Below are 24,289 nucleotides of genomic sequence, written 5' to 3' on the forward strand. Positions count from 1 at the left end.
CAGTCACTAGAATCCCATTCACTCAGAGCGAGTCTGTATGCAGCAAGCCGGTCTCTGCTTCTGGGCCCCTCTGTCTGCACAGCGGTCCTCTGGGCCTCTCTGCACAGTCATCCCACACAGCTGCCCTCTGGGCCTCTGTCCTCAGCACTGCCACCACTCCAGCCTCTGCTCTGCTCTCCTGCAGCCTTGCAACCCTGCCACCTTGTCATGCCCTGAGCACTGGGCGGAGCTCTTATATAGAGTCAACAGCCACGTATTGCCCACAGGTGTGCAGTGAGCTAGTGAGCCAGGGCCAGGTGAGAATCCTGGCCACAGGAACTCTCATTTTATCCACAAGACAAAACTTAAAATTGGCTGACCATTGTAACTTGTTTTCACAGACTTTATTTCTAACCTACAAGTTACTTCCTTTTCTTTCAGGTGATTCTGGAATCAGCACTAGATGTGAGCAATTTGAACCTCTTTTCTGAAGAGCCCCACCTCACTCATGCCCCTCTGCACCAGAGCATGCCAGTTTCCATCACTCAAAGGTCCTTACAAGGACCTTGTGGGGAAAATAGAAGTCCCTATGGCCAGGATCCTCACCTGACCCTAAACTACTTGATGATGTAATTGGCCTACTGCTAGGCTAATGCTTCCACACCCTTAGGTTGACTGAGTCACTACATAAAGAGCTCCTCCCAGTGCTCTGTGCAGAGGTAGAGATGAAGGTCCATTACAGACCTGCAGACTGCAGACGTGATTGTAGTGCCTGATCCACTCACTGAAGAACAAGCTGGGTATAAACCCTTTTATCCCACGAACATTCCATCGTCATTTCTCGGTCTCACTGAATCCATAGCAAACCTGCCTAGGGCTGAAATCTTCAGGCAAGACAGACTTCAAGGTGAAACAAATCTGGGTTTTACAGACCAGAGTATCATGCATTCTTCAGAGACTTTCATTTCTATTGTTTGAATTTTTAAAAGTGCTCTAAATATGTATATGTGTAATGTTTATGAAAATAGCTTTTGCATTCAATGTGGCTTTTGATTTTTATATAATGGGGCCTGTAATTCATTTGTTCCTGTTCACCAGGATCTTTCTGATTGTCTTGCAACCTTGGAGGACTGTCAGAATGAACTTTCTGAGGTTCAGATTGATCGGGACACTCCTTTGCTGAAGGCTTTCAGGGGCTCTCCACTGAAAGAATAAAGCTCGGAGAATCAAGCCAGACTCCTGTGGCTTATTACTGTCAGCGGGCTGCTGCCGCCAACTGCCCCAGCTTTGCCTCGGGCCCAGCCCTTGCCTGACCCCCACAGTGCACTAAGGCTCTGGCCACACCTGGGCTCCCTCCCATGCCACCTCTTCATGCCTCCGCCCATTCGCCCCTGCTGCTCCCTGAACTTGGAATGCTGCTTTCTTTCGACTGCCTAATAATCACCTCCATCTGTCCAGATAAGTAAACCGTGACCTTCTCTGGTCTGCTTTTCCTCACCCTCCCCTTTCCCCACAGCGCACTCAGGGAGGAATGTTGCCACCTTCCTGTCCCAGCTGGGTCCTGGAACCAGTTCCCCCAAGTAAGAGGTTATGCTGGGTGAGTCTGTTTCCTTCTCCCCAGCACAATGCCTGGCACTGAATATTAAATAATTGTGAAACAGGAGCATGCAACAGGAGTCTCCCAGCTCAGTCTTGAAGAGTATGTTCATTACTTTGACTGTGGTGATGGTTTCCTGGGTTTATCAACATTTGTCAAATTGCATACTTTATATATATAGTTTATTGTACATCAATTATACCTCAATAAACTGTTGGGTTTTTTTAAGTGGGGGGTGGACCCTCATGCAGGGACCTCTCCGACCTTGAGGGAGGCATCCTCTGATCATAGCCCTCAGACGGGACAGGAGCATGTACGTGTCATTCTGCTGATACCCCCACTAGACTGAAGGTCTTCTGAGGTCAGCATTGGGGAAAAGCATCTGGGTGTGGGCTGCCCTGACAGCAGCAGGTCTCAGGTGTGCACCGATGCCTGGGGCCCAGCCCAGAGCACTTTGCTAGTCCAGGGGAGGTCTAAGCATCAGCATGGGGATTGCTTACACTCAGCAGGTGATTCGAATGCACAGCAGAGTTTGAGAATCACTGCTTTAGAGTAGTTTCTCACCATCAAGCCCCAGATCACATCATTTCTCATCTCTTCCCTCTGAAAGTCTAGAAACTGGAATCCACATGCACAGGAAGCATGAGTGGACTCTGAGACTCTTTTGAAGAAGGAGGCATCAGCACCAAAACAGCTTGACCCACAAATCTTTTGGGCAGTTTTGCCCCAGAACCACCTCAACCCGGCCCAGCCTCTGGGCAAATTCCATGGCCAGTAGGTGGCGCTGTCTCCTGTGGCTTGCAGAAAACCTAACTTCTGGTGGGGCAGCTCTCTCAAAAGGCTTGTTTGAAATTGTTAACGTTTAATACACCAATTCTAAATAATTTCCCCATGAATTTTTCTTGGTCTCTTCAATCCTTGCTCTTGCTGCAGGAAAACATTGGCTCACTCTTGTAGTATCTGTGTCATTTTTACTGGATCATTTCGATCATTGTTTCCTTTATTGGTAGTGCTAATATCATATTAATGGTGCCTAAAATTTGGTACGATTATTCAGATAATCAGTGTTTTATTTTGCAATGATTTTCTGAGATAAACAAGTATAGAAACCTATTTTCATTGAAAAATTCTTCAGTTAAGATAAAAAACAAAATGCTACCACTGGGAAGTTTCTGTCTTTCATTAACTTTTATGAGGTGAGCAAGGTCTGGCTGGGCTTTTTAGAGGATGAGGTTGAGGAGAACCTCAGGCACAGTATGAGGGTCCCCACAACCTCCAGGCTGTCCAATGTGGTTCTTTTATTCAAAGACAGAATCTTGGGACAAACCATCAAAGGCTTGCTTCGTAATTCCTGCAGGCCTGGTTTTCTGAGCCCGTGATCATGACATATGGTCCAATAAAAGAATTTTCTCTTCCAGATGAGAAAGCCAGTGTGAAAAACAACAATACTAATAGTTAATACATTATAGAGAACTTAATATATGCCAGGCACAATTCTTAGTGCTTTACATATATTAACTCCTTTAATTCACATGATAATTATAAAGCAGGTACTATTATTATCCTTGGTCAATAGTTGGGGAAATAGAGGCAAGAAATTTGCCCAATATCACATAGGTAGTAAATGGCACAGCTGGAATTGAACCGGTCCTCCAGCAGCTGCTCAACCCCCCACAACCCCACCCCAACCAGGTCCCCCAGAAAGGGGCAGGGGTCAGAAGACTGTCCTCCTTTCAAACAGCTGCTAAACTCCCAGCTAAGCACTGTGTGAAGGACCACTGACAGGGCTGAGACAAGGCAGAGGAGAGGCAAGAAGGAAATGGGGTGGCAGGTAAGGGAATGGAGTGCAGGTGAAAAGGAGAATAAAAAGGACATGGCACTCATGTGGCTGAGGCAGAATGCTGGCTCAGCTTCCAAGAGCATTTCCATGGTGCAGGCTTCTCCCTTCTGGTCTTCAGACAGCTCTGTCCTCGCTGTGTCTGTGGCGTTCACTGTCCCTGTCCTATCCCCTCACTGCAGCGTTTCTCCCCAGGCCCACACACGGGCCACACCTGTTCTATGCCCCTTCCTCATCCCGTACTTACTTGTTTTTCCTGGCATTACTCTAGAAGTCTCTAGACATGATTAATTTAAAAGGGGTGTATATATATATATATATATATATATATATATATGTGTGTGTGTGTGTGTGTGTGTGTGTGTATTCACTCATTGAACGTTTTACTGAAGTAACTGGAAAAGAATCTGTGCCCTTTAGGTGGTGTGAGGTAACTTCAGGAAGAGAAACCAATCATGATGGCTTTGCTAGGGTGGAAAAAGGGTATTTAGAGAAAGACTCCAGGAATCTCCTCTGGGCCTGTGCCCTACAGACAATTCTAAAGAAAAGTTTTCTGAAAGGAAAACAAACGTGCCAAAATTAATTGAAAAATACCAGAACTTTTACTGTAATTTTATTAATACATATTGTTTTGAAATATTTCAGTTTATGATAGCTGAAAAACATACATTCCCTCTAAAATATGTAATCTTAAAAATATTTTCAAAACTTGCCTTTGAAAAATTGCTCTTGGAAAGATCTAATAATTAACAAGCATTTTCAGAATTGATAATCACATGAACAGAGAGGATAAAAACACACAACTTATTTTTCAAGGGTGTGCGAGCTATTCCGTAAATTAAGTCTAAAATACTTGTATGTGCTTGACAACTTCAGAGAAATATGACATTTCTATGACTTACAGCTACATTTATACATTAAAAGCAACACCAATGAAAAGAAACAATTTTCCCTACTGCTGAAAATTTCTGTCAGGACATGTTTTGTATTCCTTCTCCCAGTGTGAAATTCTACCTACCTCAGGCTTGGCACAAACACCACGTGTGTGCTTAACCCCAAAATAAACAACTACTGAGGGCTCTCCTATCTGCCATAACATCATAGGCTATTTTCACCCAAGTGGAACTTGGGGTGCTCACTGCGGCTTGCCTGTGTTCTCCCATTATCTGGTGGTTGTCTTAGGTCCATCCTTGGCCATCCTATATTGGCTGTAAACTCAGAGCCTGTGTGGGGATTATTTTTTCCTAACCAGGAACTATAGCACATAGGGGAGAAAAACCTATAAGGAACACTTTCCTATAGAAAGTAGTATAATTTGGCATTTTAAAAAGTAAAAAGTTCAAATGAACATGAAAGAAACTGTTACATGTTTCATAGCCCTATCAATGGCCACCAAAGAATTTTGTAATATCCTGTCACCAGGGTCATTCATTTCTTGCACGGTGGTCCCAGGCATGATTGTTAAAAGCAGAGTATATCAAGCACTTACCTAAACTAAGGCAAAACTTGAAGGGTGTTGTCTTTTTCCCCCTAGAACTGTTTTTTCCCCTGCGAACTAGATTGCAACTCTGTATCAGTAAACTGTTTTTGACCTGGATTATCAATGGGATGGCACAGTGGGAGTGAGTTAGCATGTACATCTGAATTGTGAAATAGAAAAGTCTGAGCTAATCTGATTTTTAAGTGTTTTTTTTAAAGCATGGTACAATAGACATAAAATCTACCATTTTAACCATTTTTAAGTGTGCAGTTCAGTGGCATTAAATGCAGTCACAATGTTGTACAACCATCACCACCATCCATTTCCATAACTTCTCCATTATCCTAAACTGAAACTCTATACCCATTAATAATAACTGCCTCCCCCCTCCCCCCAGCCTCTGGTAACTTCTCTATTTCTGACTATGAATTTTCCTATTCTAGATCCCTCATATAAGTAGAATCATACAATATTTGTCCTTTTGTGTCTTATTTCACTTAGCATAATGTTTTCAAGGCTCATCCATTGTTGTAGCATATGTCAGAATTTAATTCCCTTTAAGGCTGAGTAGTAGTCCGTTGTGTGCAGACACTATGCTTTATCCATTCATCTGTTGTTGGACACCAGTTGTTCCCACCTCTTGGCTATTGTGAGTAATGCTGCTATGAACAAGGCGTACAATTCTCTGCTTGAGCTCCTGATTTCAATTCTTTGGGGTATATTCCCAGAAATGGAGTTGCTGGATCATACAGTAATTCTATGTTTAACTTTTTGAGAAAATAATCTTACTTTGAAACTACCAAGAAACATCAAGTTTCTCTGGGTAATCCATGCTCAAACCTGGAGAGTCACCAATCCCAACAGCCGCCTCCTTTGGGCCCAGGAGCTCATCAGAAATGGGATACTCCTGAGGCAGCCACAAAGGAAACTGTTCCAGTGACTGTGGGAAGTACTGCCTGTCCCCCTTCTGGAGGGGGGGCCATCAGTGTACCCTGACTTTGTGGGTCAGAGGAAGTCAAAAGCATTTGAAGGGCAGTTCTACCCTCCAGCTTAATGAAAATGACAGGACAAAAGCCCCACACCAGAAACCAAAAGCTTCAGGAATTACAAAAGGCATCTCCCAAACAGTTCTAAGGTACTGGAGCATGGAAGGGTGTTGTCACCACGTGGGATCAGGGGCTCATGGCAGGTCTGAGCAGGTTGGGAACCACCAGCAGGGAAAGAGCGGGGCAGAACTTGTTGCAGCACTTCCCAGGTGCAACCCAGATAAATGGGGGTCTGGGCAGTGTCTGAGCAGCGAGGCACTGTGAAGGGGTGGGGGAGCTGATGCACAGGAGATCAGGAAACACAGAGCCTATGCTTAGCAGTTGCTTGATACAAGCAAGTTATTATTGTGCTTATCAATGCAGTAATTACCCAGGTTCCAAGACTTAACTTTCCTTCCATTCTTCACAGCCCTGCAGGACAAATCTTTCACAAGCACCCCCTGCTTCTAGTTCAAACTCTTCCACAGGCATCCTATTATTTATGATCACTGCCTCTCAAGGCTGGATAAGAATGCCCCAGGGCCACTCCCTGAGAGGCAGAAAGACCCAAGATAAACCTGGGGCAGCTTCTATAGCACCAATTTGACAGGAAAATGTTTGGCTTTTACATTAGAACACACATAGGGATGTTATAGAGTTTGCATGCCGTTTAAAGATGAAATACTGGTTTCCAGTGAAATTTGGAGCTTTGCCTGTAGGCTCAGTATACAATTATGTTTACTTTCTTGGGCATTGGGGCACCACCTTGGTAGAGTGAGTGTGTATATGTGTTGGGGGATGGTGGTGGCACAAATGAAAAACTCCACAAACTCCCTAATCTGGATAATTAGAATGATCTCCGGCCTGGCCCCTGGGAGTTGAGTGCCCAGCTAGTTCCTGGCCTTGCAAAGGTCAGATCACTTTGCTCTTTATTCCTTACTGCTCCTGTTTTCAGTCAAGGCATTCTAAACTTTTGGACGAGGCATCCCAGATCTGTCACTTCTGGCAAGTTAACTTGTCTGTGCCTCAGTTTCTCATCTGGGTAGGAGTAGAGTTGTTGGGAGGATGGTATCAGTTAACACGGAAAAATATTTATTATGTTGCCTGGCTAGGAGCGCGCTCTCTGTATGGCGTTAGGCATCCTAGTGCTATTTCCTTCTGCAAGAAGATTGCCTCTTCTCCTCTTGCCTGTAAAAGGCATTCCAGACTTAACCCATTCATCGTGGTCCCACCTGTTCCTTCGCACGCGCTGTCAGGGGAAGCGTCCCACCCCCACCCCTTGCAGGCAATTTCAGAATCAGCTCAGATGTTAATGATAAGGTGAAAGCCCGAGCAACTAAGTTTATCAGTTTGGCTTTCCGCAAACCGCCAGTGTATCGAGATATGGAAAGCAAAGAATAGAGGCATATTGGACAGCCTTGAATCCTCGAAAGGGACAAAACATTGATGAGGGAAAAGGGGGCTTTACGTGTGCCTCCACGCCCTGAGAAATCAAGCCCGTTGTTCAGCGTTCGCCGGCGCTCAAGCCTCGGTCCCTTTTCCCCCGAGCGCGGGCGGGCGGGCGCGGCTTCGGGAGGAAGGCACGGCCCTGGGACGATCCCACCGTGCCTGCGCTCCCTCCTTGAGTCTAGGAACCCAAGGTCATCTTGGGTCGCCCAGCGGAGCGCACCCACCCCCCGCCCGTGGCACCCAGCTGCTAAGAAAGCGAAGCGAGACCCTCCAGCTATTTCGACGGACGACCCCCCCCTCCCTCCGCCAGGTGCGGCCGAAGAGACTTCCACCTGGGCGCCTTCCGCCTCCGCGTCCGGGCCGGTCCCCGCGCGGGGCGGAGCTGGCCCGGCCTGGAGCTCGCCCCGCCCCGCCGTAAACTGACCGCGCGGCCGCCGGGCGGGGGCCTGGGAGCAGGGGGGAGGGGAGGAGACAGAGGGAGGAGGAAAGTGAGCCCGGCGGCCCGGAGGGAGGAAGCGAAGGGGCGGGGGCGGAGGGCTGCGTGTGCTGGCGCGCGGGGTGCGCCCGGGAGCCGAAGTCGCGGCCGCCGCGCGGAGCACGCCCCTCCCCTGGCCGGAGCGGCGACACCCCAGGCGGCCCGGGACTCGGTTGTGGGAGGGATGGTGGCGGCGGGGCGCGGGCCAGCGCAGCCGCCCCCGCCTCCCGCCCAGCCGCCGGCGCTGTGAGTCCCGGCTGCGCGCCGGGCATGCGGCTGCGGCCCCCGGACTTGGTTGCCCGCGCCGCCGCTGAGGCCGGCACCCCACCATGCCGAGGGCCCCGGCGCCCCTGTACGCCTGCCTCCTCGGGCTCTGCGCGCTCGTGCCCAGGATCCCAGGTAAGGCGCGCTGCGCCCGGCGCTGGAGGGAACTTTGTGGGGCGCCGAGCCGTCCGCAGGCGGGCTGGGAGGGCCGGCGGGAGGCGCTCTCCGAGGGTGGCTGGGGGAGGCCCGTGGGGGTCCCGAGCTGCTAGCCCGCAGCAGCCCCGCCGGGCCCCCTCCCGGGCCGAGGAGGAGCCTGCCCCGCCTGTGTAAACAGCCTTGCCCGTCTGCTGACCGAGCCCGCGTGCGCCCGCTGCGTGCGGAGGGCCGGGGCCGGGGCTCTGCACTCCTGGCACAAAGCGGCCCCTGTGGCCGGCCGGGTACGGGACGGCTGCTGGGACGCGCCTTTGATGCCTCGGGTGCCCTGGGCCTGGAGAGGCGAAGGGCAGCTGGAGGCGTGCGACCCGGAGTCTTTGCTGGAGCCTGAGTGTGGGGCCACGAGTACACCGCAGGCTCGTCTCCTAGAGCTGCGGGTGCTCACGGCCCCGTAGCGAATTCTAGTTTTGCTGCGCCCAAGCCAAGCGCCTTCCTTTAAAGATGTAATCCCCCTTCTTCCCCAGCCACTGCAAACCCGGGGGAGATCCCGCGTCCCAAACCAAACAGCAACACCTAGTTAGGACTTCCCGATCTCAGAGACGGCAGATTCCTTCTGCCAGACTTCATCCCGCGATTTACAAACATTCGGGTGCGGCACACTCCCCCAACTCCGGAGGATTCTGGGGCGGAAGGCAGGGAGAGGGCTGGAGTTGGGAGACGGCTGGACGCGGCGGTTAAGAGGCCTCAGGGGAAGGATGCTCTGTTTGACGCTTGGGCTGCCAGACATATGGGCTATCCCGGCCCCTTCAAAAGGAGCAGGAAACTCCAAGCTTTCCCCTTTTCCGTAGGAAATAATTGTGTGCCGGAGTGATCCATTCACCTTCAAATCAAGATACTTGACGGCTCCTGTGAACCGAATGCAGGGCTGCCTGGGAGGGTGGCCTGTTCCCCTGGGGTGTGAAGGCCACAGAGGTTTCTGTCTGTGAGCAGAGGAGGGGGCCGGACAAACAAAAAGTTCCTGTAGGCCCTAATTAAAACCTAATACTGTAGCAAGGTTTTTTTTTTTTTTTTTTTTTTTTTTTTTTTTTTATATTTTCAGCCAAGGAGTAATTTTAATGTACAAAGAATTCTTACAAATGAGAAAAGGCAATAAAATTCTAATGAAAAAATGGGTAAAGTTTATGAATAGAAATTTACAAAAGAAGATGCATAATGACCATAAAACAGATAAAACCTTTCATTGTCACTAGCAATTGTATGTTTTAAATTAAAGAGCAGCATGTACCATTTATGGCCTATCACATTAGCAAAGAATTTTTCTTTTCTTTTCCCCTCTTCTGTAGCTTATTTTATTGTAGGATTACAGTATATAATGCATACAACATATACTTGTGCTAATTGACTGTTGGTATTATGGGTAAGGCCTCTGGTCAACAGTGCCTTAGTTGTCAACATTAGTAGTTAAGGTTTTGGAGAATCAAAAGTTGTATGCGGATTTTCAACTGCATAGGGGATTGTTACCCAAACCCCCTGTAGCACAGAGTTTTTAAAAGATAATCTTAACAGTTGTGCTCATAGACTGCTTAAAGAAATAAAAGTTATCTTCCTGGCAGGCTGTTAGCCAATGTGTGTGAGAATTTTTTTTTTTTTTTTTTTGAGAGGGCATCTCTCACATCCATCGATCAAATGGTTGTCAACAACAATAAAATTCAGTATAGGGGGGTCAATGCTCAATGTACAATCATTAATCCATCTCAAGCCTAATTCTCGTCAGTCTCCAATCCTCCGAAGCACAACGAACAAGTTCCCACATGGTGAACGAACTCTTACAGAGTGAATAAATTCTTACATGGTGAACAGTACAAGGGCAGCCATCACAGAAACCCTCGGTCTTGATCATGCAATATGACCTATAAACCATCAGGTCAAATATGAATATTCATTTGATTTTTGTACTTGATTTATATGTTGATCCCACATTTCTCCTATTATTATTATTATTTTTATTTTTAATAAAATGCTGAAGTGGTAGGTAGATGCAAGACAAAGGTAGAAAACATAGTCTAGTGCTGCAAGAAGGCAAATGCAGACGATCAGATGATCAGGTGTGTGCCTATGGACTAAGTATTAATCCAGGCCAGACAAGGGCAGCAAGACATCCACGGATGCAGAAGATCTCCCCCAAAGCAGGGGGGGTGAGGTTCTGAGCCCCACCTCCGCCGATCCCCAAATTCTCACCCGATGGCCCCCCCGCGACCGCGCCCGTCCCAGGCCGTTCCCCCCCCCGAGGAATCCCACCCGTCCCCGGCCAACCAGTCATCCTCCGGGGCCACACAGGGAAACGCAAAGTTGGCAAGTGAGAGAGAAGCCATATTGTTTGCAAAGGTTAGCTTTTTACTTCTTTGCAGATCCATGCCCCGTGGCCTCCACGCCCAGCACCCGCCCCGAGGTATCTCCACCACCCGGAGGAACCATGATACTCGGCAAATTCGATATGAGGCACGAATTCTATTTAAAGTTTGTAATTAGGAAGGAAGAAGAAAAGCCATAGATGTAGCACATGAAGGAAACTTGGGAGGATTGATTATTTCTTTGACATATCTTCTTGTATAGTACCTTAAGTATGTATAGGTTTTAAACTACTAACTAATTTGCACACACATATTGACATAATAGGAATACGGTGACATAAACAAAGCAAATCTATAATTACCAGCCATCTCCAGTGAAGCCAAGAAAACCATTTAGGCACCCTAGGCATTCGCGAAAATTTATCTATGATATGATGGATATTTTCCAACTGTACTTGAACCATCAGACAAATTAAAGCAGCCCATTTCTGGGATCTGTTCACATCCCATATGTTCTTTTAACCATAGATAGTCTATAGTCATGAGATTTTGGGGTGCTACAACTTGCACCCCTCCCAACTCCTGGTTGAGTTCCAACAGTACAGATCCAGTCAAATTCGTTGTCTCACTGTATGCACATGCCAGCCTAGACATCTCCCTCCTCCTTCTTATGGCAAGTCCAGGAGATGGTGGGCTGGATGCAGCCACAACCGCAGCATCGTCCGGATCCCTGTGGAGGCTTTTTGATGATCATCCCCCGGCACGAGTCCTCCAGAGAGTGCTGATGCCGGAAGCTCCTCCTCATATCGTATCTTAGTTCATTTTCTGGGTATCCAAGCTAGGCCTTGATCTTCTGCGTAGAAACAAACAGACCCTTTGCCCACACTTTGACATGCCCTCTATACCACTGTGCAGAACTCATTGGAGGTCAGCACACAGTAACTGCTTTTTTTTTTTTTTTTTTTTAATTAAGAGAAAGGAATATTATCAGAAAAGAGTACCTCCATAGCTGATCATCTGACACCCTTTAAGTGATCAACATTAAGGATATTTAAAGCATGCGTTGATCTTTGATTTACCAATAGTTTTATCCTGTTAAGGAGTAATCCCCCTTTTCTTTCTTTCTTTCTTTTTTTTTTTTTTTAAATTTTTAATCTACACTTACCTGAAGAATACTATGTTTACTATGCTCTCCCCTATATCAGGTCCCCCCTAACAACCACATTACGGTTACTGTCCATCAGCTTAGCAAAATGTTGTAGAGTCACTACTTGTCCTCTCTGTGTTGTGCAGCCCACCCTCCCCTTTCTCCCTCCCCCCCATGCATGCTAATCTTAATACCCCCCTTCTTCTTCCCCCCCCTTATCCCTCCCTGCCCACCCATCCTCCCCAGTTCCTTTCCCTTTGGTACCTGTTAGTCCATTTTTGGGTTCTGTAATTCTGCTGCTGTTTTGTTCCTTCAGTTTTTCCTTTGTTCCTATACTCCTCAGATGAGTGAAATCATTTGGTATTTCTCTTTCTCCGCTTGGCTTATTTCACTGAGCATAATACTCTCCAGCTCCATCCATGTTGCTGCAAATGGTTGGATTTTTCCACTTCTTATGGCTGAGTAGTATTCCATTGTGTATATGTACCACATCTTCTTTATCCATTCATCTACAGATGGACATTTAGGTTGCTTCCAATTCTTGGCTATTGTAAATAGTGCTGCGATAAACATAGGAGTGCATCTGTCTTTCTCAAACTTGATTGCTGCGTTCTTAGGGTAAATTCCTAGGAGTGGAATTCCTGGGTCAAATGGTAGGTCTGTTTTGAGCATTTTGATGCACCTCCATACTGCTTTCCACAATGGTTGAACTAATTTACATTCCCACCAGCAGTGTAGGAGGGTTCCCCTTTCTCCACAGCCTCGCCAACATTTGTTGTTGTTTGTCTTTTGGATGGCAGCTATCCTTACTGGTGTGAGGTGATACCTCGTTGTAGTTTTAATTTGCATTTCTCTGATAATTAGCGATGTGGAGCATCTTTTCATGTGTCTCTTGGCCATCTGTATTTCTTTTTTGGAGAACTTTCTGTTCAGTTCCTCTGCCCATTTTTTAATTGGGTTATTTGTTTTTTGTTTGTTGAGGCGTGTGAGCTCTTTATATATTCTGGACGTCAAGCCTTTATCAGATCTGTCATTTTCAAATATATTCTCCCATACTGTAGGGTTCCTTTTTGTTCTATTGATGGTGTCTTTCGCTGTACAGAAGCTTTTCAGCTTAATGTAGTCCCACTTGCTCATTTTTGCTGTTGTTTTCCTTGCCCGGGGAGATATGTTCAAGAAGAGATCACTCATGTTTATGTCTAAGAGGTTTTTGCCTATGTTTTTTTCCAAGAGTTTAATGGTTTCGTGACTTACATTCAGGTCTTTGATCCATTTTGAGTTTACCTTTGTATATGGGGTTAGACAATGGTCCAGTTTCATTCTCCTACATGTAGCTGTCCAGTTTTGCCAGCACCATCTGTTGAAGAGACTGTCATTTTGCCATTGTATGTCCATGGCTCCTTTATCAAATATTAATTGACCATATATGTTTGGGTTAATTTCTGGGGTCTCTAATCTGTTCCACTGGTCTGTGGCTCTGTTCTTGTGCCAGTACCAAATTGTCTTGATTACTATGGCTTTGTAGTAGAGCTTGAAGTTGGGGAGTGAGATCCCCCCTACTTTATTCTTCTTTTTCAGGATTGCTTTGGCTATTCGGGGTCTTTGGTGTTTCCATATGAATTTTTGAATTATTTGTTCCAATTCATTGAAGAATGTTGCTGGTAATTTGAGAGGGATTGCATCAAATTTGTATATTGCTTTCGGCAGGATGGCCATTTTGACGATATTAATTCTTCCTAGCCATGAGCATGGGATGAGTTTCCATTTATTAGTGTCCCCTTTAATTTCTCTTAAGAGTGACTTGTAGTTTTCAGAGTATAAGTCTTTCACTTCCTTGGTTAGGTTTATTCCTAGGTATTTTATTCTTTTTGATGCAATGGTGAATGGAATTGTTTTCCTGATTTCTCTTTCTATTGATTCGTTGTTAGTGTATAGGAAAGCTACAGATTTCTGTGTGTTGATTTTGTATCCTGCAACTTTGCTGTATTCCGATATCAGTTCTAGTAGTTTTGGAGTGGAGTCTTTAGGGTTTTTTATGTACAGTATCATATCATCTGCAAATAGTGACAGTTTAACTTCTTCTTTACCAATCTGGATTCCTTGTATTTCTTTGTTTTGTCTGATTGCCGTGGCTAGGACCTCCAGTACTATGTTAAATAACAGTGGGGAGAGTGGGCATCCCTGTCTGGTTCCCGATCTCAGTGGAAATGCTTTCAGCTTCTCGCTGTTCAGTATAATGCTGGCTGTGGGTTTATCATATATGGCCTTTATTATGTTGAGGTACTTGCCCTCTATTCCCATTTTGCTGAGAGTTTTTATCATGAATGGATGTTGAATTTTGTCAAATGCTTTTTCAGCATCTATGGAGATGATCATGTGGTTTTTGTCTTTCTTTTTGTTGATGTGGTGGATGATGTTGATGGATTTTCGAATGTTGTACCATCCTTGCATCCCTGGGATGAACCCCACTTGGTCATGGTGTATGATCCTTTTGATATACTGTTGAATTCTGTTTGCTAATATTTTATTGAGTATTTTTGCATCTACGTTCATCAGGGATATTGGTCTGTAATTTTCTTTTTTGGTGGGGTCTTTGCCTGGTTTTGGTATTAGGGTGATGTTGGCTTCATAGAATGAGTTTGGGAGTATTCCCTCTTCTTCTATTTTGTGGAACACTTTAAGGAGAATGGGTATTATGTCTTCTCTGTGTGTCTGATAAAATTCCGAGGTAAATCCGTCTGGCCCCGGGGTTTTGTTCTTGGGTAGTTTTTTGATTACTGTTTCAATTTCTTTGCTTGTAATTGGTTTGTTTAACTTTTGTGTTTCTTCCTTGGTCAGTCTTGGGAGGTTGTATTTTTCTAGGAAGTTGTCCATTTCTTCTAGGTTTTCCAGCTTGTTGGCATATAGGTTTTCATAGTAGTCTTTAATAATTCTTTGTATTTCTGTGGAGTCTGTCGTGATTTTTCCATTCTCATTTCTGATTATGTTGATTTGTGTTGACTCTCTTTTTCTCTTAATAAGTTGGGCTAGAGGCTTATCTATTTTGTTTATTTTCTCAAAGAACCAGCTCTTGGTTTCGTTGATTTTTGCTATTGTTTTATTCTTCTCAATTTTGTTTATTTCTTCTCTGATCTTTATTATGTCCCTCCTTCTGCTGACTTTAGGCCTCATTTGTTCTTCTTTTTCCAGTTTTAATAATTGTGATGTTAGACTATTCATTTGGGATTGTTCTTCCTTCTTCAAGTGTGCCTGGATTGCTATATACTTTCCTCTTAAGACTGCTTTCGCTGCATCCCACAGAAGTTGGGGCTTAGTGTTGTTGTTGTCATTTGTTTCTATATATTCCTTGATCTCTATTTTGATTTGTTCATTGATCCATTGATTATTTAGTAGCATGTTGTTAAGCCTCCATGTGTTTGTGAGCCTTTTTGTTTTCTTTGTAGAATTTATTTCTACTTTCATACCTTTGTGGTCTGAAAAATTGGTTGGTAGAATTTCAATATTGTGGAATTTACTGAGGCTCTTTTTGTGAGCTAGTATGTGGTCTATTCTGGAGAATGTTCCATGTGCACTTGAGAAGAATGTATATCCTGTTGCTTTTGGATGTAAAGTTCTATAGATGTCTATTAGGTCCATCTGTTCTAGTGTGTTGTTCAGTGCCTGTGTGTCTTTACTTATTTTCTGCCCGGTGGATCTATCCTTTGGGGTGAGTGGTGTGTTGAAGTCTCCTACAATGAATGCATTGCAGTCTATTTCCCTCTTTAGTTCTGTTAGTATTTGCTTCACATATGCTGGTGCTCCTGTATTGGGTGCATATATATTTAGAATGGTTATATCCTCTTGTTGGACTAAGCCCTTTATCATTATGTAGTGGCCTTCTTTATCTCTTGTTACTTTCTTTGTTTTGAAGTCTATTTTGTCTGATATTAGTACTGCAACCCCTGCTTTCTTCTCACTGTTGTTTGCCTGAAATATGTTTTTCCATCCCTTGACTTTTAGTCTATGCTTATCTTTGGGTTTAAGGTGAGTTTCTTGTAAGCAGCATATAGATGGGTCTTGCTTTTTTATCCATTCTATTACTCTATGTCTTTTGATTGGTGCATTAAGTCCATTTACATTTAGGGTGACTATTGAAAGATATGTACTTATTGCCATTGCAGGCTTTAGATTCGTGGTTACCAAAGGTTCAAGGTTAGCTTCTTTAGTATCTTACTGCCTAACTTAGCTCGCTTATTGAGCTGTTATATACACTGTCTGGAGAGTCTTTTCTTCTCTCCCTTCTTATTCCTCCTCCTCCCTTCTTCATATGTTGTGTGTTTTGTTCTGTGCTCTTTTTAGGGGTGCTCCCATCTAGAGCAGTCCCTGTAGGATGCCCTGTAGAGGTGGTTTGTGGGAAGCAAATTCCCTCAGCTTTTGCTTATCTGGGAATTGTTTGATCCCACCATCATATTTAAATGATAGTCGTGCTGGATACAGTATCCTTGGTTCAAGGCCCTTCTGTTTCATTGCATTAAGTATATCATGCCATTCTCTTCTGGCCTGTAGGGTTTCTGTTGAGAAGTCTGATGTTAGCCTGATTGGTTTTCCTTTATAGGTGACCTTTTTCTCTCTAGCTGCCTTTAAAACTCTTTCCTTGTCCTTGATCCTTGCCATTTTAATTATTATGTGTCTTGGTGTTGTCCTCCTTGGATCCTTTCTGTTGGGGGTTCTGTATAATTCCATGGTCTGTTCGATTATTTCCTCCCCCAGTTTGGGGAAGTTTTCAGCAATTATTTCTTCAAAGACACTTTCTATCCCTTTTCCTCTTTCTTCCTCTTCTGGTATCCCTATAATACGAATGTTTTTCCTTTTGTATTGGTCACATATTTCTCTTAGTGTTGTTTCATTCCTGGAGATCCTTTTATCTCTCTCTATGTCAGCTTCTATACGTTCCTGTTCTCTGGCTTCTATTCCTTCAATGGCCTCTTGCATCTTATCCATTCTGCTTATAAATCCTTCCAGGGATTGTTTCACTTCTGTGATCTCTTTCCTGACATCTGTGATCTCCTTCCGGACTTCATCCCACTGCTCTTGCATTTTTCTCTGCATCTCATCCCACTGCTCTTGCATTTTTCTCTGCATCTCATCCCATTGCTCTTGCATTTTTTTCTGCATCTCTGTCAGCATGTTCATGATTTTTATTTGGAATTCTTTTTCAGGAGGACTAGTTAGGTCTGTCTCCTTCTCAGGTGTTGTCTCTGTGATCTTTGTCTGCCTGTAGTTTTGCCTTTTCATGGTGATAGAGATAGTCTGCAGAGCTGGTACAAGTGACCGCTGGAAGAGCTTCCCTTCTTGTTGGTTTGTAGCCTTTTCCTGGGAGAATAGCGACCTCTAGTGGCTTGTGCTGGGCAGCTGTGCGCAGACAGGGCTTCTGCTTCCTGCCCAGTTGCTTTGGGGTTTATCTCCACTGTTGCTGTGGGCTTGGCCTGGCTGGGGCTGTTCCTCCAAAATGGTGGAGCCCCGTTAGAGGGGGAGCAGCCAGGAGACTATTTATCTCCGTAAGGGGCCTCTGTGCTCCCTGCTGCCCAGGGGGTTAGAGTGCCCAGAGATCCCCAGATTCCCTGCTTCTGGTCTAAGTGACCTGTCCTGCCCCTTTAAGATTTCCAAAAAGCACTCTCCAAACCAAAACAACAACAGCAACAATGAGAGAGGGAACAGAAAGGAAAAAAAAAAGAAAAAACACGCGATTTTTTTTTTTTTTTTTCCTCAGGTGCCGGTCCCAGGCACCCGCGCACTGGTCCTGCTGCCCTGTCTCCCTAGCACCAGGGTCCCTGTCCTTTCAAGGCTTCCAAAAAGCACCCACCCACCGGTCCCGCAGGGAAGGAATGCTCAATATTCTTGGTCCTCAGGCACTGGTCCCACGCACCCGCTCACCAGTCCCGCTGCCCTGCCTCCCTAGCACCGGGGTCCCTGTCCCTTCAAGGCTTCCAAAAAGCACTTGGCAAAAAGAGAGAAAAAAAAAGGGGAAAAACGCGTGATTTCTTCCGTCCTCAGGTGCTGGTCTCAGGCACCCACCCACCGGTCCCACAGGGAAAAATGCGGGATATTCTTTGTCCTCAGGTGCCGGTCCCAGGCACCCGCTCACCAGTCCCGCCGCCCTGCCTCCCTAGCTCCGGGGTCCCTGTCCCTTTTAGGCTTCCAAAAAGCACTCGCAGAAAAGAGAAAAAAAAAAGGGGAAAAACGCGCGATTTCCTCTGTCCTCAAGTGCCGGTCTCAGGCACCCGCCCACCGGTCCCGCAGGGAAAAACGGGGGATATTCTTTGTCCTCAGGCGCCGGTCCCAGCCACCCGCTCACCAGTCCCGCCACCGTGCCTCCCTAGCACTGGGGTCCCCGTCCCTTCCAGGCTTCCAAAAAGCGCTTGCCAAAAAGAGAAAAAAAAAAAAAGGGGAAAAACGCGCGACCTCCTCCGTCCTCAGGCACCGGTCTCAGGCACCCGCCCCCAGGTCTCGCAGGGAGAAACGCGGGATATTCTTTGTCCTCCGGCGCCGTTCCCAGACACCTCCTCACCGGTCCCGCCACCCTGCCTCCCCAGCAACGGGGGCCCGTCCCTCTAAGGCTTCCAAAAAGCGCTCGCCAAAAAAAAAAACTGCTCCGGTTTCTCTCCACCCGCCGGGAGCCGGGGGGAGGGGCGCTCGGGTCCCGCCGGGCTGGGGCTTGTATCTTACCCCCTTCACAAGGCGCTGGGTTCTTGCAGGTGTGGATGTGGTCTGGATGTTGTCCTGTGTCCTGTGGTCTCTATTTTAGGAAGATTTTTCTTTGTTATATTTTCATAGCTCTATGTGTTTTTGGGAGGAGATTTCCACTGCTCTACTCACGCCGCCATCTTGGCTCCCGCCTGGCAAGGTTTCTTTTATGAGAAAATAATCACTCCAGAGCTTGGAGTAAATCAGTAGTGTCCAAATACCCATCTGGCAACCCGGTGCCCATCTTGGATGTTTTCATGGGTCCTCGGGGAAATGCAAGGAGCAAGACGAGGAAGCCTGTGTCACACACACGAGCCTGTGGTTGTGGAGGGGCCCAGCTTCACAAGGGCTGTCCTTCAGTTTGAAATGGTCTGTTTTAGTTTTGGGAAAACTTAGTTTCTTTCAACAATTTATAGTGACAATGAGACAGGGAAGTGATGGGGGCAGCTGCTGTCCAGTTAGAGTGGGATGCAGGCCCATGGAAACCGACAAAACCTTGCTGAGGCTTCAGGAATGTGAAGGAAAATAGGAAGCTTGTGGTTGAAACAGTGTATTGGGAAATTCCACCCAAAACCCAGTGATATGGAGCAGTTTGCTGACCATAGTCACCTAGACATACGAGTTTAAAATAAAAGTGACCTTTGATGTAATTAGTGAAAACAGCTGGCATTCTGGAATGTACCTACAGGCAATAGATAGCTTCTCTCCCTTGCCACAAGCATAAAACCCCTAGATCTGACCTGTGAGCAGCAGCCTTGTCCTTCTGGTGTGTACTGGAAGTTCTGTACTTTCCTTTCTCTGAATAAAAACCTTTTCTCCTGTTTGCCTACCTTGAGCGTTTGCAAAGTTCATTCTTCGACTCCGCGAACAAGAACCCCAGCATCAATAATAGATGGTAGTTTTCATTTTTTGGCAAAATAATCTAACACTCCTGGATACATGTCCTCTTTTTCTGTTTGTTTCTGTTGTTCTTAATATTCTGTGAAATCCATATTTTGGGAACTGCTAAAGATGACTTCTAAATTCCCTCAACAGCTTGACGTTCTGTGATTCTAATAAATACTCAATGTTTCCAGTTGCAAAGAATTCTTCTAATGTATTATTTCCCATTTGCATTGTGATTTATTTTTTTCAAAGTTCATATACATCCTCATGATCCCCTTGAGCTCCATTTTCTGGCTGGGCCAGGAGGGTGAAGCGACTACCTACTCTCTGTGTCCACTGACCTCAGAGGTCTTCAGTCCAGAGCCCTTGTCCCACATGACGCAGCTTATGGAGGCAAAAAAGCATTGAGCCGTGGCGGTCTATTTCCCTTCAGGGTTCTCTTCCCTTCTATTCCCGCTGCTGTCTGTCAGAGCACAGCCAGTCCGCCACGGGTCAGCAGAGTGGTGGTAGAGCTAGCCCATGGCTGCCCCGGCTCCGGCCATCTCCCTCTCGGTGCCCTCAGGTTGCACGGGCTGACTCTCTTCTGTGTGATTTCTCCAGGTTTCCCGATGTTGCTGAGCCAAGTTCAAACATCATGTGAAGCAGTTTCTCTTTTCTGTTCTTGAAGCACCATGGGTACTTTTTCCAGAGCTTGTTCCTGTCTTGCTACTAGGAACATGATTTGAAAGAAAAACCTTCATTACCCAGTGAAAGAAAGAGGTGACCTGCAGGGCCATGCGTGCCTGGGTGCCCTAGACCAACGACCAAGTTGCCCGTCTGTTGCTTTTACTACACTTTCATCCCTGTGCTTAATCCAGAAGGACCAGGCTTTTAACTTAAGGGGGCTCATTTCAAACGAATCCCTGGCAGGCTGATCCCCCGCCCCCCTCTCCCCCCCTCACTTTCCCCTGCCAGGGTTATCTCCTGCTCTCCATGATCCATGGTCAAGAGCTTCCGGACAGGACCTTAGGACGCGGTCTTCCCATAAAACGGGGCAGGGTTCTCTGGGGTGAGGCCTTTGCTCTCCCAGAGGGAGGGAGGAGTGTGATACTGATCCTGCTGTGGGACTAGAGTTATGTTTACTATCATAGTTTATTTTTTTTAAAAAACCCAACAAATCCCCAAATGTTTGAGTGAATGCCCTGCAAATTAGAATGCCCTAAATCCTAAGAGAGCCCTTTGTTCTATTCAGTGGACTCCTGTTGGCAGCCCTCTCCCCTTCCACCGCATGTTCCGTGGTCGCTGACAGGCTGTTGGAATTCGGCCTTGAGTCTGCAGCTCTTCCAGGTAACCAGGCATGGGTATAGAAGTAACAGGACAGTGAAATGCCAGCAGAGGGCTCAGTTTGTAAACTGCTGTTTACCCTGGGTATTTACATTTTAGCTCCATCATCCTGGAATTAGGGGGTCTTTTATAAAGGGCAATGAAGCAGAAGAGGGCAGGGTCTAATTAGCTCTAATTAGTATTCCTCTCCTGCTCGTTCTCCATGCCTATTTAGCTACTGAGGCAACAGAGAATTAAAATAAGTAGTTGGCAAAAAGCCCTTTGTGCCTGCCTGCGCTGGTAACAGTACTGACACAATAGCATCTTCTTCCGAGGCAGTGTGCTGCTAGGTTAATGGGGGGGGGGGCGAATCTCTTTCTCTTCCCAGGCATTTTCCGTAGCCTGGGCTTCAGAAAGTGGACAGCTATAGTCTGTCTTTCCAGTTGGGATGAAATTAATGGCCTTTGTAAATGTAAAGGAACACTTTATTTATAGGCACCCAATTGTTTGTGAGGCTGCTTCTTGCTTTTTTTGAATGCAGGGTTTGATTCCTGGGTCACAGGGTGAAAAGCTGCATCGTCCAAGACAGGCCTTGATGTGTACCCTGGGACGGTGCCTGGAGTGGGGCTGTCGCGCGGCCTGCCCTCTCCTTCCTGGGCTAACTCCCTAACTCCATCCAGAGTTTTCAGGGGGGATTGCTTCTCTCTTGTAGAGCTGGGACCGTCTTCTGCACTTGTTCCCTGTAGTTATTTTCCACTCTTGGGTGATCTTGTTTAAACCAAACCAGATGATGTCACTCCATGTAAAACCTCCCGGTGGCTCCCAGAAGTCCTGACAGTGCCCTAGCAGGCTCTCCATGAACTCTCCCTCCCGGCATCCCAGGCTGACTCTGGTTTTCTCCCCACTGCTCCCCCCGTGCCCTCCACCCCCACGCCAGAGGCCCTTGCTGCTCTGCTAGCACGCTGTCCGTTCCTGTGCTTGGAGTGCTCTCCTGGAAACCCGCCTGTCTGGTTTCCTCCACCCTGTGGCCTTTTCTCAGTTGTCTCCTGCTCAGCCACGTTCTCCCAGCCATTCTCAGCTAAGCCTCCTGCCCCACATTCTTGCTCCCCGCTTTCCTTCCCTTCCCTTTTCTCCTTAGCAATCATCACCATCCAGTGTGCTTATCCTGTTTATGCTTGGTCCTCCCCCACCTGGCCTCTCCCCTGAACCGGACATAAGCTCCGTGAGGGCCAGAAGTTCTGTCTGTTTTCTTCCTCACTGTTTCCTCTGTGCCTAGAACAGTGCCTGACTCATTTATTGGACGAAGGGATGAGCATGAACCTTGGTTGTGTGTGTGGTGTTGGGCTGCGTGGGGGGTTGTTCCATCCTCACCTCTTTGCTGCCTTCTGCAACTAGTTTCAAGGTTAGGAACTGTGAATTTATCTTTTTGGGAAGAATCATTCAGGGGGAGAGAGAGGGAAAGACAACACATTTACGTGTCAGGATTTTTTGAGCCGGAATCGATGATAGAGGCCATTTAGTCCACCCCTTGAACTCTGCATGAGAGTGTGGGGACTGATGGGGTAAATGATTCCCAAGGTCATGTGATAGAAAAAAATACGTGGACCCTTCACGCCAGGATATCCTTTCCTCATCCCATAGTCAGCCTGATGCCCCCTCCTGTGAAGCCTTCTCTGCATCCGTTGGGTGGAGTAGAGTTGGTCTCTCCTTCCCTCTCTCCTTGCGCGCATTCTGTTGGAGAGACGGGGACTGCAGGGGGTCTGCCTCAACTGGTGAGGTGATTAGCCCAGGTCTCATTTACCGTTAGGTCCCTGATACAACTGCAGTGGTGGGCACTCAGGTGATGCCCTCCTCCAACCCCACTGCCGCTGTGGATTCAGTGGCCTTTAAGAAGAGCCTCAACTTTCTGAAAATGTAGAACAGTTTTACAGGAAAACTGAGAAGATAGCACAGGGTTGCCATTTGCCCCATACCTGGTTTGGGTAACATCCTAACACTACTGTGGTACATTTGTGACAACTAATGAACCACATTAATAAACTACTGTTAACCAAAGTCTCTGCTTTTTCGGATTTCTTTAGTTTTTAGTTAATGTCCTTTCTCTGTTCCAGGATCCCATCCAGGATACTACATCACACTGAGTTGTCCTGTCTCCCTTAGGGTCTTCTTGGCTGTTTAGTTTCTCAGCCTCTCCTTGCTTTTGATGACAGTAGTGAGGAGGCATTTTGTAGACTGGCCCTCTACAGGGATTTATCTGGTGTTTTTCCTCATGGTTAGATTGGAGGTAGTGGGTTTTGGAGGAAGACCATAGATGTAGTCAATTGCCTTTTAAAAACTAATTTTTAAATAGGTAATAATACTCACATAACTTTTGAAAAGTATACCTTAAGTGCACAGTAAGAAATTTGCCTTCTATTCTTGTTGCTGATCAGCCCAGGGTGTTGCCCTGGCCCCTTCCCTGTGCAGATTATCCCTCTTAGGTTTCTTATGTACCGAGAGTGTTTTCTCTATATATGTTACAGATAGCCCTCCCCCAAGTTTATTGAAAGGCAGCTCTAAATACTGTTCTATGCCTTGCTTTTACTTTTAATTTAGCAGTCTTTCAGGGTAAGCTTCATATCAGTATATAGGAAGCATGCACTTTTAAAAAAATCCATCACATGAATTGGTGCTTTAGAAATACAAGTCCTGTCTGCCAAGCCTATATTACTGGGTGTTCTACACATGTCTGATGTTAAGAAAGGCAGTCTAAGATGGGAACTGTCTAAGATATATTAGGGCATATTTACATTTCATGGTAACATTTTTAGACCAATGACTAGTTGCTAGATTCTGGACTGGAAATATTTTGTCTGTCGTGTAACAAGTGTGGGGTATGTGGTTCAGTGGAGAGCCATTCCAGTGTTTTGCCACTTTTTATTTTATTAGAATAATGAAATGTTTTTATTTTTGCTGTCTTGAAAACAAGGCTAAAATGCAATTCAGGATGCAATTTGTAGTTCTCTGTCCCAGCTTCTCACTTATGTCATGAAGGTGATAGCACAGACATGAACTTTTCTGAACATCATGATCTGTTATCGCCATGTGCTTTCTAGGGCAGGTACAGCCCCTGTGCTCATTCTGCCTTTCCCACTATCCCTGAAGTATTGTGTGCCCTGTGCCCCTGCCAGGGGGGCCACTCCAGCATGGTACTCACTTCTGTTATTCCACTGAGTTGGAAATTCCATCTGCTAGCTGTGCACTTCAGTAGATGTTGTCTGACCTTGGACATGTCGCGTGGGCAGAAGGGAGAGGCCGAGTGGAGGGAGACCAGCAGGAGGCTACTGCAGGCATCCAGGCTGAGTAGGAAGGGCCTGGAGTGGGCAGGCAGGAAGGGCGCATTAGGAGAAATATTTCGTACATCTTGAATGAATGATCGGCCGGACGTGGTGGCTGCCTGGATGTGATTGATGAAAGGGAGGGGTGAGTCAATGAGTTTCGGAAGGAAAGCGTATTTTTACATTATGGTTTGCAGTAAACCCTTGGCTTCAGAGACGTTAAAGAGCTGCAGGCAGTTGAAGTTGAGTGGAGGATAGTCACTATGCAAATAGCAACCAAGAAATTTGTGGCCATCATCTGAGCC

The 24,289-nt window shown here is 46.3% G+C and overlaps 1 protein-coding gene across 4 annotated transcripts in view; it reads left to right on the plus strand.

The window, feature by feature from the left end:
• Window positions 1-7,869: 7,869 nt before the first annotated feature.
• ITGB5 (integrin subunit beta 5) overlaps window positions 7,870-24,289 on the plus strand; it is a 140,965-nt gene continuing 124,545 nt past the window's right edge. For 2 of the 4 annotated variants that reach the window (XM_073231522.1, XM_037012982.2), the window contains exon 1: window positions 7,871-8,241. In XM_073231522.1, the coding sequence (XP_073087623.1) occupies window positions 8,172-8,241 (70 nt within the window). In that variant the 5' untranslated portion in view covers window positions 7,871-8,171. Of the gene's footprint in view, window positions 8,242-20,672; window positions 20,692-24,289 lie in introns of those variants that run through there. The other 2 variants (XM_073231521.1, XM_073231523.1) reach the window with 2 other exon arrangements.

The sequence above is a fragment of the Manis javanica genome, chromosome 3 (genome assembly GCF_040802235.1).
Source record: "Manis javanica isolate MJ-LG chromosome 3, MJ_LKY, whole genome shotgun sequence".
Lineage (NCBI taxonomy): Eukaryota > Metazoa > Chordata > Mammalia > Pholidota > Manidae > Manis > Manis javanica.